Here is an 18,826-nt window from a genome sequence, read left to right as displayed (position 1 = left end):
GAAAATCATATAATTATGTATTTTGTTACTTGTTTTTTTGTAGTTTGTCGGTGGCATTTAATGTTGCCATTTCAAATTATTATTATTATTATTATTTAATTATTATTATTATTATTATTATTATTATTATTATTATTATTATTATTATTATTATTATTGTTGTTGTTGTTATTAGACTAATAACAAATTCTGTTTTTGTTGGCAAGAAGACATTAAATGATCGATCTAAAAAACATATGACTGATATATACACGTACTTGTGTTTCTGTGTGCTAAATACATTGTTAAATCACACAGTACGAGTTAATTTTGTTCTGAAATACTTTATGAAGTAACTTGCAACGTACCTTATATATCATAACAAATTTTGAAATTAAAATGTCAAATATCCGATAATATGTCTCCATTGTGGTCACATCAAATTATTTCGGCAATTACTGTTACTGGTTAAGAAAAATATAGTAGAGTTTAAACGAATTTTCAAAAGTTAAAGGTATGAAAAACACACATAATATCCACTCAATGCTTGTATGAATTATTTATTTCTATAGATCTGCTATCAGTTTGCAGTGACTGCATGCATGCTACCTGATCAGAGTTTCATCATTAATATATTACTAGAATAATCTCTTCCATGCATGACCCGGCTTGTAATTCATTCTAGCACGTGGAATCATAACATTAAAAGAATTAAATCGACGTGTAAAGTCAGACTAAATAATGCCTTTTATTGATAATCAATTTTTTATTAGTATTAAGGTAATTGATAATTATTTTTTTCAATTACAGTGTTTTCAATTGCAGTGCAATAATATCAGATGTACCCGCATTGGTCATATCAAACAATTCCCGGCATGCTTTTGTGCTTTCAAATCACAAAGTATAAAAATCATAAAGTATACATGTACAATGTATACATTGTATACATGTAAAGTCTTATTTAATTTAATACATATGCAGAATCGCGAATTTAGTTGCTAAGACTAAGATAGATATATACAGTGTATAGAAAATATAATATGAATCTTATTTCTAGTTTCATGTGTATTTATTTCGCCTACAAATATATTGGTATTGGTATTTTATGAAGAAAATTCGAGTACGTTATAATAGTACATAGGTTCAATGGGAAAAGAATAAAGCGCTGCGGGTCAGTATTTTATATTTTTTGACAAAAACAGGCGTAGTATGGGCCTCTAAGGAAAGAAACCGTTTTATTGCCGTACCGATGCACGAAATATCGGGAAATGACGGCTATCCGAGGATTTAGTACATATTTTGGTCGATAAAACAATATAAATGTCTACTGTAAATAACATACGGGGCAATCGCTTAAAGGTATAACTGGCGTGGTAAAGTAATTATGTCTACAGCACACTATTTTCTCTGAGAATATATAGTTGACAGACTTTAGTATGCTAGTCTTACAAAATGTAAAAAAAAAAGTGTGAAAGATAACAGCCTCTGCATTATGCTAGCAACCGGGGAGAATTTGAATCAAATTGAAAGCAATGCAATTAGTATATTAGTTTTTTGTAAGTTAAGATAATTTTTATAGTTTCGATATCTTTTTTAGAATTTACGGAGAAATTTTAGAATTTACGGAGAAAAACGAGACATTTTGTTTTAAAAATAATAATGTAAATATTAACGAAACAATATGTCGATTTACTATGCTCATAAAAATGTAAATGGCGAGTGTACAGGTATTTTTTCAATTCTATATTTTGCGTCACGAAAATTATCGATAACTGACGTGACACACGTATATTTCTAGAAATAGACTTTGTAATCCATTGGTAAAGTTCAAGTGGGACAGTTATGTTATACATGCATTTTGGCAGATTTTTTTTTATTTTATCCTTATCATTTGACTGTCATTCAAATAATTGGTCAGTAACCATGAAAAAGTCCATTTTTAACATGCTTCGCTAATTTAGCTCATTTTAACAGTAAAAGAAATAAACATTATGTCCCTTTAATGAGAAGAAAACTACTGATTAAAAAAGTGAACGTTTATAAACAACACTGTGAAATGTAACATCGTATATTGTGCAGAATTAAGTAGCTGAAAAAAAATCAATAATTTAAAAGGAGATTAAATTTCCACTTAAAACACGATATAAATTGCGTTGTTATCTGGAGGAAACCTCAGGTGCTCCTTCTAGTTCATTTGTACAGTTACTCACTGTCCGTTACATTTATTTACCCACGTGGGTATTGTCTAAAATGTCACCCAGGAGTGGATTGATACAAAACAAATCAGTTAAGCAAATGGATTAAAACCAAATATCTTAATCGCTGGCTTGGCACTCGAGTACCGAGAGAAAAAATCATTTGAATTAGGTTAAAACGTTATTAACTCTTTTTTTATTACTCTTTCAGAGAGAGTACAAAATTTCATTCAATGATTGAGAAATACGAGTGTTGTGTAACACATCAATAGTACCAAATGAACTTATTACACTCATCATAAAATTACATAGATTACTTACAGTACCATAAAACTTAATCAATTAATGCTTTTTAAAGTTCAGGATTTATTATCTGTATTTTTCTTATCTTTTTATCTATGGTTAATCTATCATTAACATCCTGTTTATACGCATCGAATGAAATGCATCGGTTCAGAGAAAATTATCTATAAACGATAAAGTTAGAAAAATACATCTTGTTTTTTCGGGATCGTTTGCACTTTGTCAATGTTAAAATTCTTGAAAATGGGCGATCCCTAGAAACTAGTGAAAAATGGTATTGCTACATTTTATTTTACTTTTTTCTAATGTCTAGAAAACATTTATTAGGCTAGAGCACCGAGGTGTGATGGATGTTGCACATTCCATTATCTTTCATGAACAACCTTAATCTAACGATGTCTGCGATTTCACCTACTTTCTTTTCACTGTAATTTGTCTAGTGGGGCCTCTCCTTTTCAAAATTCTTATGAAGATATTTATCAATCGATCGCATCGATATTAGAATCACATTTTGAGAAATCAAGTCAGGGTTCATTTAGTACATTGATAACATTATACAAGCTGTAGGGACTAAGTAGTGTTTTGCTTAGAAATGGGAAAATGATGATAAGAATTTCGCATTTATTGGGACTTTAATATCTTATTTCCATGTTATTGTGTTATTATGCAGGTAGCTTTGCTTCAACACTTACTAAATTTTGCAGTTTACTTACCTTGTATTGTTGATATTAGTTAGATATTTATAATCATTTTGAAAGAGATGCTATGTGGTAATTGTGTAAAGGTTACTTCTATCTATGAGCAATGCGCTTCAAAAGGCTCACAACGGTCTCGTCACCACGTGTTTTCTCGACAAATAAGAAAATATATAAAAGCAGTCTTTACTCTCGCAACTGATTCAAATGATTTATTTCTGTAATTTTGTTCTATCACAGCATTCCATTATTACTTATTTGATGACTGAGTTGTGACTGAGGAGTTACTTATAAGAAATGAGCAAATGTTCATCCCTGCGTGATCGCAATAGGCGACTAAATGGGTTCGAATTAATAGAGTCTATGCATCTCTTAGCTTCTAGGTGTTTTAACCAATGGTATTGCCTTAAGTTTGTAACATCTGAGAAAAAGACGTCTTTCTTGTTTCAGGGTCATACATTTGTATAACCTTAATTGTGAAAGTGCGCCGTAAAACCGAACAAAACAAACGAAAGTTAACTGTATATGATTGAAATTCTTATTTGAAATTGGATTGAACCCTGAAGCATTCTATCTATATGCCTTGCTGGACAGTTTCAAAAATATACATATACCTTTTAAGACACAATTTTTATGTAATGTTTCTATTTTTCAGATGGATATGAGGCCAAATTTCCGGCAGGGCACTCGGCTGAAAGGATTCTTATCAAGCACCTTTTGGCCTCTTACGAGAAAAGTGGCGGGAAATTTGGTAGGCCGGTAGCCAATCATACTCACATTGTACCTGTCTGGTTCCGACTTCAACTCATACAAATTGTCGACCTTGATGAAAAGAACCAAGTCTTAAAACTCAACTTGTGGACAAATTATGTAATTTTCATTTTTATACACATAATTTAAATGATGTTGGTACACATAGTGTTATCAAGAAAACATGTGTGCGATTAAAATTTATCAAAGTTAATTTTTTCAAACTTTGATACGATAAACATATACAATACTACGACGATTTGGCAGTTTCAACTTTTCTCTTATGTTAAGATAGACATACAAAATACCCCGACGATTTGCCAGATTCCGCTTATCTTTTTGAAGACATACCTATAGGTCAAATGTTTGTCATACATGCGCCTATGTACTTTTTATCTTAATAAAAGAATTACACAGACATCCTTAGGGAGCCAGTCTGTACTGTACGATAACAAACGGTCACTATCTACATGATTAACGCCATATGTTGACTCAAGAAAAGACCAGCCTTTGTGTGCATATTCTTCAGTTATATAAATTACGATCGATTAAGGATGGAAGTTACCAACCTTTTTTCCAAACATTTACAATGATGTTAGATGATGTTATGAGGGTAATGTCGTTTTGTCAATTCAGACATATAACGATATAAAACTTTCCTTTGATATATGAAATAACTTATCGTGCTTACTTATATTGAGGCAATCCATTTATTTTTTTCCTTTTCCAAAAAGAATCGATTCATTTCTAAAGAGATTGACAATGTTTAAGAGCTATTTATTTCGTCGTGTTTAGAAAAGTATTGAATGATTCTTTGAATGATTCTTTTGATAGTGTGGAGTTGATAACTTCATACATTTTTATTATTATTCAATAGCATAGCAGAAATAGGTTGACATTTTTTTATAATTCATTAAATAAAATCTGTTTTGAGACGTATTTGTTTCATTCTTGGAATAATTTTAGAAACAGAAATGAGTTAACGTTCCATAAAATGCTTCTTTTCCAGAAATGGATTGATGAATTTTTACGATGGGATCCCGACGATTATCAAGGTGTAAAGGAAATTCGAATACCATCTGATCAAATCTGGACACCAGACATTAAACTCTACAACTAGTAAGTAAAACTATGTCATGCCAGCGGACACCTATTCTGTAACATAACACTTTCCTGCCAACTAAAACCCAGCTTTGTCCATATTGCATACTATTCCAATATCCATAGCGCTGATAAACTATTCATATCTTGTATCATGTCTGTTTATCAGATATGAAAATAGAATTTTAAAATTGTAAAGAAAACGATTTAATCGTAAGAAGAGTATAACTGTTATTTTAACAACACAATTTTAAGGTGATTGGAGTTAACTACGATTTCGTGGCATATTTGATCCTAAGATATTTCAAACTTATTACAATTGTTATATGATGACTTTAGATACACTTTTAAACGATGTACTTTTCAGTTTAAACGAATCACAACACTTGTTTAAATAGCATGTTGCACAAAATACACATACACAAAAGTTACCTTTTGTTGTGGTCAGATATATAATTGAATTTATAAAAAAATCGTTTCACTTATTTGTTAAAAATTTCTCTTTAAGCAGTTCTAAAACAAACTTAAACAAAAAATCTGTGTCTTAACACTTGAAAGTTGTGTCTCATTTCTGCATTGTAACGTGGATAATGAATTAATTAGCTACAGTTTAAGAACCGATGTGCACACACAACTATTCAACTTTTTCTTTTAGGATAAACTTGTTTTAATGCTCAGTCCTGTGTTGCGCAATTATTCCTGCGGCAAGGGTAAACACATCTTAACATACTGATTGGGACAAAAAATCACCGAACTATATCAATTGTTATCTCAGATGACATAGGATCAAACATTAACCTAATTACAATGAAACCCTATAATTTATACTATAAGCGCTGTTTTAAATAATACAATGTTGTGCGAATACATTGAACAAACATTTTATATTTTGTATTAATATCATCATAACAAATAATATTATTAAATGCTAGTGAATAGCATAAAATAAAAAAAGCAAATTTACCATCAACATCCATAAAGAACTAAGTATTTTAACTTTTTTTATCAGATCATGCTTTATTTAATTCTTATTCTATAAGCCCCACTCAAATACCATCGCAGGAGTTCTATTGGCCAGTATCCTGTAAGTTCACAAGAAAAGCGTTGATGCAAAGCATCAAAGGGCGTCCATGCAAAAAAATGCAGCAAGTGAAGATGTCCTAGTAGACATCTGATGACCAGATATTCTTATAAACTTTTCAATGGTTAACTGGTTTTTACCAGAATTGTATAATATTTATGAATGGGCGAACGAAAGACATTGTTCATCATGAACTTTGGTAGGCATGCTAGAGATTAGAATATTTTTTTCCACAGGAGCCTGAAAATCTATCAATATTAACGATAATATCCAAAATATACAAGTCTATAATATCCAAAGTGCAAGTAGTTGTTTGAATATGTTTCATATTTCATATTTAATTTCCTGCAAAATTCTCCAGTCCGTTATTTGACCGTTTTGTTAAACTATAACTACTATACTTCTATAAATAGATTTTCGGACTTTCACAATGTTAAGGTCATCATTATATTTAAAGGTACAGCAATACACAATAACCCACTATGTGTACTACAAAATGATGAATAAAAAAATCGCGAAGAGCGCAATTATTTGACGGACAAGATAATTTCGTTTGAATATGTTTGCATTGCGTTTGCTATTCATTGTTCGCGACATTTCATTTTTGATAATCAAACACCCTCATACCAATCGAAATGATCGGCTATTATGACCGACGAAAAGGCCCGAGAAGTTGCTGTCGCCCTTTCACAAAATCTGATTTCATTCCATAAGGGTCGTCGCGCTTCGGCGCGGACGTCAATTTTACTGGTATCACATCACATGCATGCATATCACACACACTACATACGCTGTGTAGGAAAATGATAAAAAAGGTCGATATTTCATTACATGTCAAAATATATTCATAATAACTACCAGACAAATATCTTTAAAATTTTCTTCTCGCTATTGGGTTTTTTAATTTTTTAATACTTTTATGAACTTATGAAATCGCCCTGTCATAAATCTCAGCATTGTTCTCATAGCATTAGAAATGTTTTAAAAATGGTTGTACTAATAAGCATAGAGACCACAAAACCACCGTAAAAACGGAATAATCAATCACTTTTGTGACATCAGTAAGTTTCTCCCGTTTAACGTATGCATTAATTACCATAACGTTTGTATGTGATGTTTTGTCTTGAACCTTGTTCTGTTTGTTGACTTTTGTGATATGTTTGGGTAATGAATGTGGAGTGTATTTTTTAGACAAATTCGAATGTTTTTATTTTTACTTCTTTGTATGTTAAACGGTGTTATGAACGTTAACTCTTTCATATATTTTCTCATTCTTCTTCTTTTATGTCCTCTAAGTTACCATGACTTGCTTTGAGAACGTGTCTGATATTGGTACACTTTTCCTCTTTCGTTTTTATAAACGTATGTCTCTTTATTTCTTTGCTGTATATTCTGAAAGCCTCGAATCCTACCAGTAAGTAGTCAGCATCCCAAATGTTTCATGTCTGTATGTAGTTTCGATGTTAAACTTGTCAAATGATATTTCCGGCGCTTGCTTACAAAATTTACGATATATAGTGATACCCTTTTCGAACTTGAAAACAAAAAAAGAAAGAAATTTAGAACAAAAAGAAAAGAGAATACTCCTCAGTCTACAACTTGCATGGAATCATTTAAACTGGATGGCTTTCTATAATATTTACTATTTTGGCACTTACATTTTGGATTTCGATTCGATTGCTTATGATTTTAAATTTAGTCACGTGTGATTCGAAACACGTGTGAATACCAATATCACTCACGAGATATTCCGAAGAATACATCTTCAAATTTAATTCCCTACAATTTCAGTGCTGACTTGAGAAAAGATGAAAAAAGAGATGCACTATGTATCGTAAGTTCTGACGGAAATATATCCTGGATTCCCCAGGGAATCTACATGAGCACGTGCGATATTGACGTCATGACTTTTCCATTTGATAAACAATCGTGTTCTTTAAAATTTGGATCTTGGACTCATGATGGAACAAAATTAGATTTTATGTTCGACGGTCCAGAGCGTATGGAAGCTGAGGATTATTTTGTACCAAACAAAGCATGGACTGTTATTGACGTACCTGCAAAAAGGAACGTCATTCAGTATGCGTGCTGCCCGGAAGTGTATATTGATTTGACGTATACAATAGAGTTCAGAAGATCTGCAACATTCTACACATATATCTTAATCTTACCATGTGTACTTTTGACGTCTCTAACTTTGGTATTATACTGGATTCCACCGGAATCGCCTACGAAAATGGCGTTAGGTAAGACTTCGTTACATATTACACCAACGTTTCTCAATTCTTGTAATATTTATCTTGTTATCTTGCTTCAAATCTTTAAACAAGATATTGCTAAATGTTGTTTGTTTTTTGCATTAAGTAATGGTATCATAATAATCGAGTTATAGCCGCCATGAAAAAGAAATAATTAGGTCATACATATACATGTTTGGGGAGCAATAATCGATCGCAAATATCTTCGGACCGATGAATATGTTCCAAATATTTTCCTTGCAATGTATTGAACAATTATTATAAATATAAATTCACTAGGATAAATATTTTTCAAAACCATTATTTTTTATTCATTTCAATAAATAAAGAAATTGATAAACTTTGTGTAACAGATAGTGATTTATCAATTGTTTGTATTTATGTTAGATGTTTTTTTTATAACGACTACGCTTTAAAACTTGTAGACTAAACGATTTCATATTTTGTTGCTTTTTCTACTACGTATTTTCATATTACTTGTAGGCATGAGTATATTCATGGCTTTCTTCGTCTTGCTGTTGATGTTTGAAAGAAATATGCCACCTGCCTCAGAAAATGTACCGATTCTAGGTAAACACGATCACCTCCTATTTTTTTTATAAATAGATATTAAACTTAATGCTCGTTATTGATAGATCCCTATACTGACCTTTAAGATGAATAACAATAGGTTTAACCACAAATAAGGACATGATGTGCTTTTTTGTTAACAAACATGATGTGGTGAACATCTCATTGTATCCACTAGTAGGTCCGGAATATGCATTATATTTAATGTAAGACCTTTGTCATTTGTAAACAGTCACATCAGCAAACAATGCGTGGGTGTGATCAGGCTCTCCTCTAGCTTTATTCTACTATTATTGACATGCCTGAACATTATATAATATGAGTAATACCCGTTCATGGCCAACAATGGATGATTTCCATACATTAAAAATCAATTAAAACCTCCCCTGAAATGTATTGTTTCATACTAAATTCAAACATTGTAATGATATGCCTTTATTCATTCACTGAATATCATTAGATCTATGCAAAATAATTTCCCAAATACTAATATAAGTACCATGACTACCATTTTTAAGGGTTATTTCGTATGCAATATTGATGCTACACGCATCAAGGCTTTTTGTGATGCTTTAAGTCAAAGCTCCAAACATTGCAAGCTTACATTTCAGTGTTGGTACCTATAATTCCAGTACCAGACACGCGGAAGTTTCACATGATAGAGACTCTGTTTATTCTCGGGCTGTATGCTTAAAATATAGAACATCCATTGTGTTTGACGTATTAAACTCGCATCACGCAGACACTTCATTTCACTAATTTGAAATATGGGAAGAAGGCAAGCAGATAAGCAATAAAGCTGTCGATATATCATTTTACCTACATTCTGTATTGTTATTAATGTAATTACTAGTGGCGTTATTGAAGTAATCACGATACCTCGACCATTATGAGAAGCGATGGCTCATGGATTCTGATGATATTCCTAATCTATGAAACAAATTTGTATTTCGTGTACAAACTTGGCAATGTGCAAGGGACCTCTTTTGTAACACATATGGTTTACCGAGTCTGCAATTGTTATGTAATTTTGCAGTTTTTAATCCTTCCGACGGATCACTTTTTCCAGATATTTTAATAATGCCTGCAGTATGATAACATGTTTAGATACGTTCATCCTTGTGTACTCAAAACAACATGCATATAATCATTATGCCGATTATATGTGTAATATTATATACCATGTGTTTAGAAAATCGTTATTTAACTGTTAATGCTTTGAAAAGTATTTCATTAAATAATGTACACAAAATTGCAGATAATGTTTAATACTGGCAATATTATCAAAACCGCTACACTGAACACAATTTCTGTAAATAGAATCTCTAGAAAACGTCCAAAACAACAATATGAATATGTCGCAGACTCGGTTTGATTTAGCCTGTTCATGGACGAAACTGAAAAGTGCAATTAGCCGTTCATGCCCCCTAGCACCGTTTAACTTCAGGGAACTTTAAATTAAGGTAGTTTCAATGTCTTTGTTTTGATGTAATGAAGTATGTGTATATATTTCAGGAACTTATTACTGTCTAAACATGATCCTAATTACAACGTCAACATTCCTCAACGTTTTTGTGGTTAACCTCTCGTTTTATGGATCACGAGCACCTGTTCCAAAAGCTTTGAAAAAGGTGAGAATAAAACATGTTAACTTCGTCTCTTTAGACTATGGTACTATCACATAAAGATTGGAATGTAGGCAGTCAGTGGTAAAACTTAAAATTTATCAATGACTAGTTTGCTCTCGAATCTCCTTACACATTTTCAATTCCTTTATTTCTCATATAAGACCTTAGAGTGAAATGGGTTCACTTTTTTACTGCTGTTATCTTGATTCGTCATGAACAGCATAGTACATGTTTCATGATGTAAGTGCATATATTGACATCAATTTTACCGACGAATGTTATGCAAATGACGTCAGGTTACGAATAAAAACTTCACCGACTTCTATTTTATATTGTTTTGAAATGCAATAGCGAAATAAGATTTATTCACGATTCCTTACAAGTACATATACAATTTGATGTACTCATTGTATATTAATGTTTTCGTTAATGGAATAGACTGTTTTCTATTTTAATGTCATGACTTTAAGGCAAATGTCTGAAGAGGTTCATTAATATTGCAAACACATTTATACATTACTACACAGATAAATCAATGACAATGTCCGAGCGACACCGATATTAAAGTACATGTAACGTTTTCTTTGAATATGAAGCTAGTGAAAGTTTTATTAAGTTGATTTAAATTATCTTATATATGCAACTGAAGCACGCCAAGTTCACTTGCATGATCGAGTCAGACGTTTATTAAAAAATATGTGCCAAAGACTAATGTTTGTAGCATCTATTTATGCCATAATTATCAATATACTGACACAATAAAGATTTGAATTAAAGGACAAAGTAGTTATCATAATAAAATAACTCTTTGAAGCAAGAAATATTCGAACAGAATTTGATAAAACAATTGTTCCCCCAGAAAGATACCTTGTCGTTTAAAGGATACAATTTTGTACAAAAAACTTTCATTGTGTTTTAGGAAAATGGTATTGTTATATCGTTTTAGGTTATGTTCCAATTCTTTGCGAAGATCATGTGTATGGACAACCTTGTAAGACCCTTCTTGGAGGCAGATAAGAAACGCCTTATACCGCCGGCTATTCCCGGGTTTGGCCTAGCAAATGGTGGCGAAAACAAATGGCCGAAGAATTGGAAAGGATCTACAGATATTTTGTTACAAAGAAAAGATGAAATTGAAGCTGACCCTCAGTTGGCTGAAATAGACATTAAACTTACGGAAATAAGAGATTTCATAAATATTTACACGGACAGACTTTCAGACAAAGACCGGAAAGAAAAGATTGCTAAAGAATGGAAAGCGGTTGGGTTAATATTCGATCGGATATTTTTCTGGATTTTTCTGTTGACAATATGCACTTCCCTGACGGTAGTGCTGGCGGTTATATTTATGAGTTCCTGATATTGATCGGGTTAGTTGATCTATGTGCTCAGTGTCACATAACGGAAAGAAATATTCAGATAATTGTTGGGAGAGAAGACCCGGAATAACTTACCTTGACCTTTTTTTAACAGCTTTGATTTTTAAGACATTAATGTGGTGTTAGGTTTGATTTCTTTGTAATGGTCAGATTATTATATGAACAAACTTTACCTGTTTGCCATCTCAAAAGGTTTCTTGATATTTTAAAATCTACGAAATTTCGAGATAGAGTTCATTGAATGTGTACTAACTCTTCCTTTTATAGCTTTCTATATATAGCATTTCTCGTGTCTATAAATAGCTGTTCTATAATTAGCCATACCTATGATCTTTCGTTGTCTTGCTTATTCGTTCGGATACAAGCAACGTCTATCTATTTCACATTCACTCTCACTGTAAAAATGCATTTTATAGTTTTTTCTATCTTGTTGGTATTAACGTGTCGTTTTCTTTACTCACCTATCTATAGACGGCTAGTGTGCATGGTTCACTTAGAACATAATCTTTTGTTATTTTGATTAAACAAACAAAACTATTATTAAGTCTGAAAAGTAGTTTAGATATATTTTGAAAGCATATAACTTCGTTACGATATAACTCTTCGGCAAAGGTTTAATATTCATAATATCAGACGAATTGTTACTATGAGAAATTATTTGTCTAGTCTAGTCGGCGAAAACTTAGGCGCCTTTGTTGGATTGACGAAGTATAAGTGATACTTTAGTATCAGTGCAAATAAATCACTGGTTACTAAGTTACAAAGATTTTTTTTCGGGTGCTATTTTGCTATATTTTTATTTTTACGGATTGTTATTTTTACTTTTTGTTTTGTTTTAACGACATATCTTGCATTTTTATTTTTAAATATACGTATATTCATCTATATCCTTGATACGGCCCGCTACAAGTTTGCTTTTTACCTTCTTTATCTGAAATAATATGTACCTTTTCCCTCAGCCACTAGTCATCTTTGCCTTCTTTCTATCTAGATAAAATTATATACAATTAAACGAAATGATTTCTTAAAGTAGAAAAAATAACTATTTAAAAAAAATCAGCGGTAGGTACCTGTCTTTAAAAATTCGTCGCTAAAGTAGGTATAGCATTTAGTAGTATTAAAATTGATCATTTAAGTGTGACATTTACGTAATATTTTACGTATAACATAACATTTAGCTGTGAAATATAGGTGTGATATTTAGGTCTGACGTTTAAGTGTGACATTTAGTACCTAGGTACTGCTAACCCATCACCGAAAACAAAAAGAAAGCCTCACACAAAACAATGTGGAGGTGCCTTATTTACCAGGGCCCATGCTCATCAACGTTTAAATGCTTGATTTTCTAAATTCATTCACATTTATAATCATTATATTCAAAATTTCAACTAAAACATTGCAAAAGATTTATATGTATTTTTTTAATATCTTTTTTGTTTTCCTGGTTTGCAGCGATCTTTAAAAGATATATGTTACATGTTTAGGCCTTGGTCCTTTATTTGTACTTGACAATTAATGTCTCAGGTTTTTTTTTTGGTCTTTAAACGTTGATGAAAATAGGCGTTGATTGAGATATTGTGTTCAACTGGCTATATGTCCGATACATGTTAAACTTGTTCTTAATCCTGTTGTCTACTGTTTATGTAAACAAGTAAACATGTAAACTTTTCTCTTACATATAATTTTCTAAATGTAAGTATGCAAAATAGCTTGCAATGGCCTGTTGTTTACATGAAAGGAATCAAAAACATATGTTCAACTTTTATAAGCTTCTGTGTATTATATGTATTAAGTAACTATTTTTCAAAAAAAAAGAAATATAAAACAGTTCTTTTAGAGAATTAACGATCAACGCTTTCCTTGCATGGTTTTGACCTCGATACAAAATATAGATAATAGGGAAGGGTGATGGCATATCATGTATGCAAACAAAACAAAAATTCTAAATTATGCCAATGATTGCGTATGCTTAGCATTAATGCATATCAAGCTAAGAGGTTATTTAAAGACATTATTTTTTATACTGCGGAGCGGGAAGGAATGTTGTAAGCTTTTGAGGGGTTTCGGCATTGTTAATGAATAATGTCGGTGTTGATTTGATGAAGATCGTTAGTTCTATATCTAAAATGAATATTTTGATAAATACCAATGTCAAAAACTGTTGAGCTATAAGTAAACTTATATAAGAGATCAAGCAAAATAAACAATGAATTCATTTAGTTATTTGAGCAAACGTATCATATTACAATCTAGGAAGAATGAAATTTGCTTGATATATTAAAACAAAATAATTCCTAAAGTATTAATTAACCTGAACTATGAGAGAATATATGTATTATTCGAAATATAATGAATCAATTAAATTATTTCAAAGATGAAACATTAGAAAATTTTCTTAGAATATAAAGAGACAATCCGGAATAAAACTATACATATATTTATTCCTATATTGGACAATTACAAAGCCTATATCGAATGCACGTTTAATAACTTCAAATGTAAGATATATAGTAAATATCTATTAACTTAATAAAGAGTTAAAACGGAACATAATTCCGACAATTCGGATCATTTCATTTACATTTAATTTGAAGGGATAGTATGTACATGTATTTTCATGAGTAACGGCCGGCCTACAGTGTATGCCTTTCAAAACCTGATTTTATTTATATTTAGCGTATCAGTAGTTAACATTTTGAAAATTGCATACTTCGATATAAATCCCTATTTTCTTTTTTTCATTTTTTATATTCAAATTTTAATTATGTGTTTCTTTACTTCTAACCCCCTTTGCGTTTTTGTCATGTCCTTTATAGAATGATAACAAGTTTAGGTAAATCACTTGTGTTTGTTTATTAGTCACGTGTCTGATTTGTCACGTGTTTGATGTGTCACATGTTAATGTTAATAAGTGTATGTGTTAATGTGTACGTAGATGTAGTTCTAAAATTCATAATGGTGGCGCATAAAAGCCGTATCACGTGCGGGTTAGAGAAAAAAATCAAAATGGCGGAAATCAGTCACCATAGTTCATTCATAATTGAAGTATTTCAATGTTAAGTATTGTTGTGAGAAATTTTAGAATTTGATATCATATTAGAGCATGGTTTGAGAGAATATTTTGATTTTACTAAATATTGAAAGATGTAGATAAATGCATGTAAAGAAAGTGTTTGAAAACATTTTTTCTTGCTTTATTTTTGAATGGATTACAATTATTTTTTTTTAATTTTTGAAAAAAATAATCCCTCTTCTTTCATTTTCTTTTCAGTAAACTAGCAGCCTAATCTAATTGTTATTCTACCAACTGTTCAAATAAAACGATGCTTTACAAATGAAGTATTATTATACAAAGGGCAAATGCCAATGTTTATTGTGTTAGCAGTATTAGTAAACATAAATTAGATTTAATAATCAATGTTACAGGTATATTATTTGAATATTATTTTTTATTAAATTTTATACCAACATAAACGTAATTATACGAACAATTTGAGAATTGTTCAATTGGGCTTCTAGTTTCTTTCGAGAGCCACCTTTATGGCTGAAAGCCTATCTGTAGATTAATAACTGAAGTTATGGTGTCCTATGATAAACATAGACACAAATACTTATATTATAAGACTTGAAGCCACTTGGATATATTTTTTTTGCAAATCAGTGATTGTTTTCCTTTTAAAATATATAAGTGTATAAATTATGTTTGTTGATTTTGTCTATGCAATGTCAATTTGAAGACAAACGCAAGTAAAGCATCGAATATGATTGTTCTTCCGAATAACAAAGCATTAAGTGATTTGTACGGATGCACACACAATATAAACGAACATTTCTTGCAATTTTACTGATGCGCAAGAAAATAAAATTCACATTTTAATTGTTTTCTTTATCCTGTTTTAATTATTTTATAAAGAAAATATACGTTTTGAATATATTAGTTTATGTTATTTATTTTAAATTTACAACGATTGCAGTGTGTTGTTTCAGCACTTTTATAACTTTAAATTTTTCCCGAGTGAATGTAGCTTTGTAGATATTTTTACATTAAATAAGAAAAACACCGAATACGTTTTTTTACCTTGGAATCATATGTAAATATAGAGTCAAATACACAAACACAACTTATAATTTTACTTCTTTTCTAGAACATTCAGGGATAAAACAATTATAACATTTAGCGGAAAAAATGTTTTATTACAATGATTTTTGTGGTTTTGCTAAAACAGTGACGCCTAAATTTGATGAAATCAGGTGTCAATAATTTTCGTTCCTCCTTCATTATTGTAATTAATTAGACATACATTTTAAAGGTCAAAAATGGTATAATGTCAGTTGTCAAAATTATAGGAAGGAAAACTCTAATAATTGACAATAATACGAGTTTTTAATCGTTTTTGTTTATTTTAAAGTCTTAGAGTATTTATGTTTAAACCATGACAATATAAATATCCATTAGTTTGTAGATCTATATTAGTGTATATCAGATGTTTTCTCTTCATGAAATCATACTTGTTTTTAAAAGATTGTACATAAATTATAGTTGTATCATTCAAATTACACATTTCGATGTTAAGTGTCTTTAGTGTTCGTTAATTAACACCTGGATTATCATATTAACATATGCCAACGGCATAAGAAATAAATTCCTAAAATGATCTAACGTTACATTGGCAATAAGCATACGTTTATTGCAACAACAACAAATTAACATATTTATTTGATTGGTATGTAATGAAATAATGTAGCATGTATCAAATTTGCAAAGTCTTTCATTCTGCTGATATAGATATAGTTCTCAACTTTCAAAATGAACCATGCCAAATGTGATGGTTAATCAGATGAAGAAAATGTCATGTTTCTTATACGCTTGAATGAACTTTTCTTTACATTATACACTATTGAATAAGTATTTGATGCAACAAAAATTGATCACTGAATGTATGTTATACATTCTAGCTTGCCCAACCAAAATGTTTATTATCTCTCTTTGCGAAATGTATGAAGCGTTGTTAATTATTCGGCAGGAACACACATTCAAAGATTGTAAATTATTTCATGCTTTCCAGTGTTTTATTGTAATATATCAGATGATTATATTCTGATAAACCACTAGTGATATTTATAAAATATAATTTTCACAGTAGCCGGACTATATCTGAATGCAGATGAAAATAAAATCATAACGAAATGGAATAACAGGCAGATATAAATGCCGTCACACGTAAAGGAAAAGAAATTCGATGACACCATACATCATGTTAAAAATGTGACAAAATTAGAGAAATTTAACAGAATTATGTTTCAAAATTGATGATGTGACGTCATGATGTGATCTGACGTCACAAAGGAGAATGCGCGACGTTACGCGGCAAAATCAGTAAAAAAAATACTTAAAATCACTATAAAAGCATGAAATAAAAAGAAAATTTATTTGTTTTACATATAAGATTTAAATATATTTCATTCGTGAACACCAGCTAGTATATTTTCACTCGTGGCTACGCCACTCGTGAAAATATTGCATCTGGTGTTCACTCAGTGAAATTATATTTTAATCTTACATGCAAAACAAACAAATATCCTCTATGTAACCTAGTTTGTTGAAATATTACTAACTAGTACGAGGACTATAAATGTAATCGTGAATGTATACTAGTAGGCATCAAATGAAATTTAGAAATTAAATAATCATACTTTAAAGGGAGGTTAACTTTTAATATTCATAAATAAATGCTTGTTATTTATTGATTCTGATCGTCATATCCTATTGAAAAACATTAACAATGCAAGTAGAAATAATTGTTATAAAATAGCAAATCACAGTTATGTTGACCTTCCTAACATGTAATCAACTGATTACTGAAATCGTAAAAATGATTCACTGATACATGTTTTACCGTGGAATATTTAAGGCCTAAATTGACATAACCATCTGAATTCATTCCCTTAATGGCCTTTAATTTAATTGAAAAGGAAAACAGGGCAAGACGTGAATTACACCTGACATATATATAATTGAGTCGCGTCACGACAAATAGAGTTGGTAAGTGAACAGCATGGATCCTGATCAGACTGCGCAGGCTGGTCTGGATCCATGCTGGTCGCAAACGCACTATGTTAGTTTTGTCGTGACGCTGCTCATATTACGTTATATTAATCACTATTTGTTGTTGCACAGTCGGGGTACATGACTATAATGTTATGGGTTTTTTAAGATGATATTGTCAATTGCAAAAAGTTGTAATACACTTATTGTTCATAAGTCGTTCACTTTAATTTCTAAAGAAAAAAGGCTAACAACATCCTGAAAGGGATATTCAGGCAAAATAATGACAAAAATTTTAAAATGATCTTATGTACTCAAATCACGCTAAAATGACTCTTCTTGAAGTGTCAGCATGAATTTCTGTTTAAATTCTATATATTTTGGGTTTGAAGCGTAAATATATCTATATATGTTGAACAAAATTTAGACGCCAATAGAATCACCAAATAGTTTTTAAACAAGTCAGGTGACTTGAACAAACCCTTGAAGTTGCAATAACAGATATTATGGATATTGTATGATTGAAACAAGCCTAAGTCATTCATTTGACATGTTCTTTAACGTTTCCAGAGTTCACTTTGACAACTATTGTGAAATGCTAGCGCTCTAACCTGACCCACGCGGGTCAAGTTAGGAAACCACCATTTTATTCTTTATATGGAGAAAAGTTTTGTTCCTTTGACTGCCTAATATATTCATTTTGAGGGCATTTACAGAATAATTAATGAAAAATTCAAAACTAAGAAATGAAAATTTTGCCTGTTGTTTGAATCGTACCAAAATATCAACTACTAAAAATACTCATTTATGAATCTTGATTGCTGTTTATGTTCTCATAGAC

General features: G+C 30.8%; 1 protein-coding gene across 5 annotated transcripts in view; it reads left to right on the top strand.

Moving 5' to 3' along the window:
• LOC132755558 (neuronal acetylcholine receptor subunit alpha-10-like) overlaps positions 1 to 18,826 on the top strand; it is a 119,763-nt gene that overhangs the window by 86,761 nt on the left and 14,176 nt on the right. For 4 of the 5 annotated variants that reach the window (XM_060746442.1, XM_060746440.1, XM_060746441.1 and 1 more), the window contains 6 exons: positions 3,828 to 4,042; positions 4,932 to 5,041; positions 7,896 to 8,350; positions 8,846 to 8,932; positions 10,448 to 10,563; positions 11,507 to 17,159. In XM_060746442.1, the coding sequence (XP_060602425.1) occupies positions 3,828 to 4,042; positions 4,932 to 5,041; positions 7,896 to 8,350; positions 8,846 to 8,932; positions 10,448 to 10,563; positions 11,507 to 11,920 (1,397 nt within the window). In that variant the 3' untranslated portion in view covers positions 11,921 to 17,159. Of the gene's footprint in view, positions 1 to 3,827; positions 4,043 to 4,931; positions 5,042 to 7,895; positions 8,351 to 8,845; positions 8,933 to 10,447; positions 10,564 to 11,506; positions 17,160 to 18,826 lie in introns of those variants that run through there. The other variant, XM_060746439.1, reaches the window with a different exon arrangement.

The sequence above is a fragment of the Ruditapes philippinarum genome, unplaced genomic scaffold, assembly GCF_026571515.1.
Source record: "Ruditapes philippinarum isolate M1 unplaced genomic scaffold, ASM2657151v2 ctg1024_1_1_1_1, whole genome shotgun sequence".
Taxonomy (NCBI): Eukaryota; Metazoa; Mollusca; class Bivalvia; order Venerida; family Veneridae; genus Ruditapes; species Ruditapes philippinarum.
This window is presented reverse-complemented; position numbering and strand designations above follow the sequence as displayed.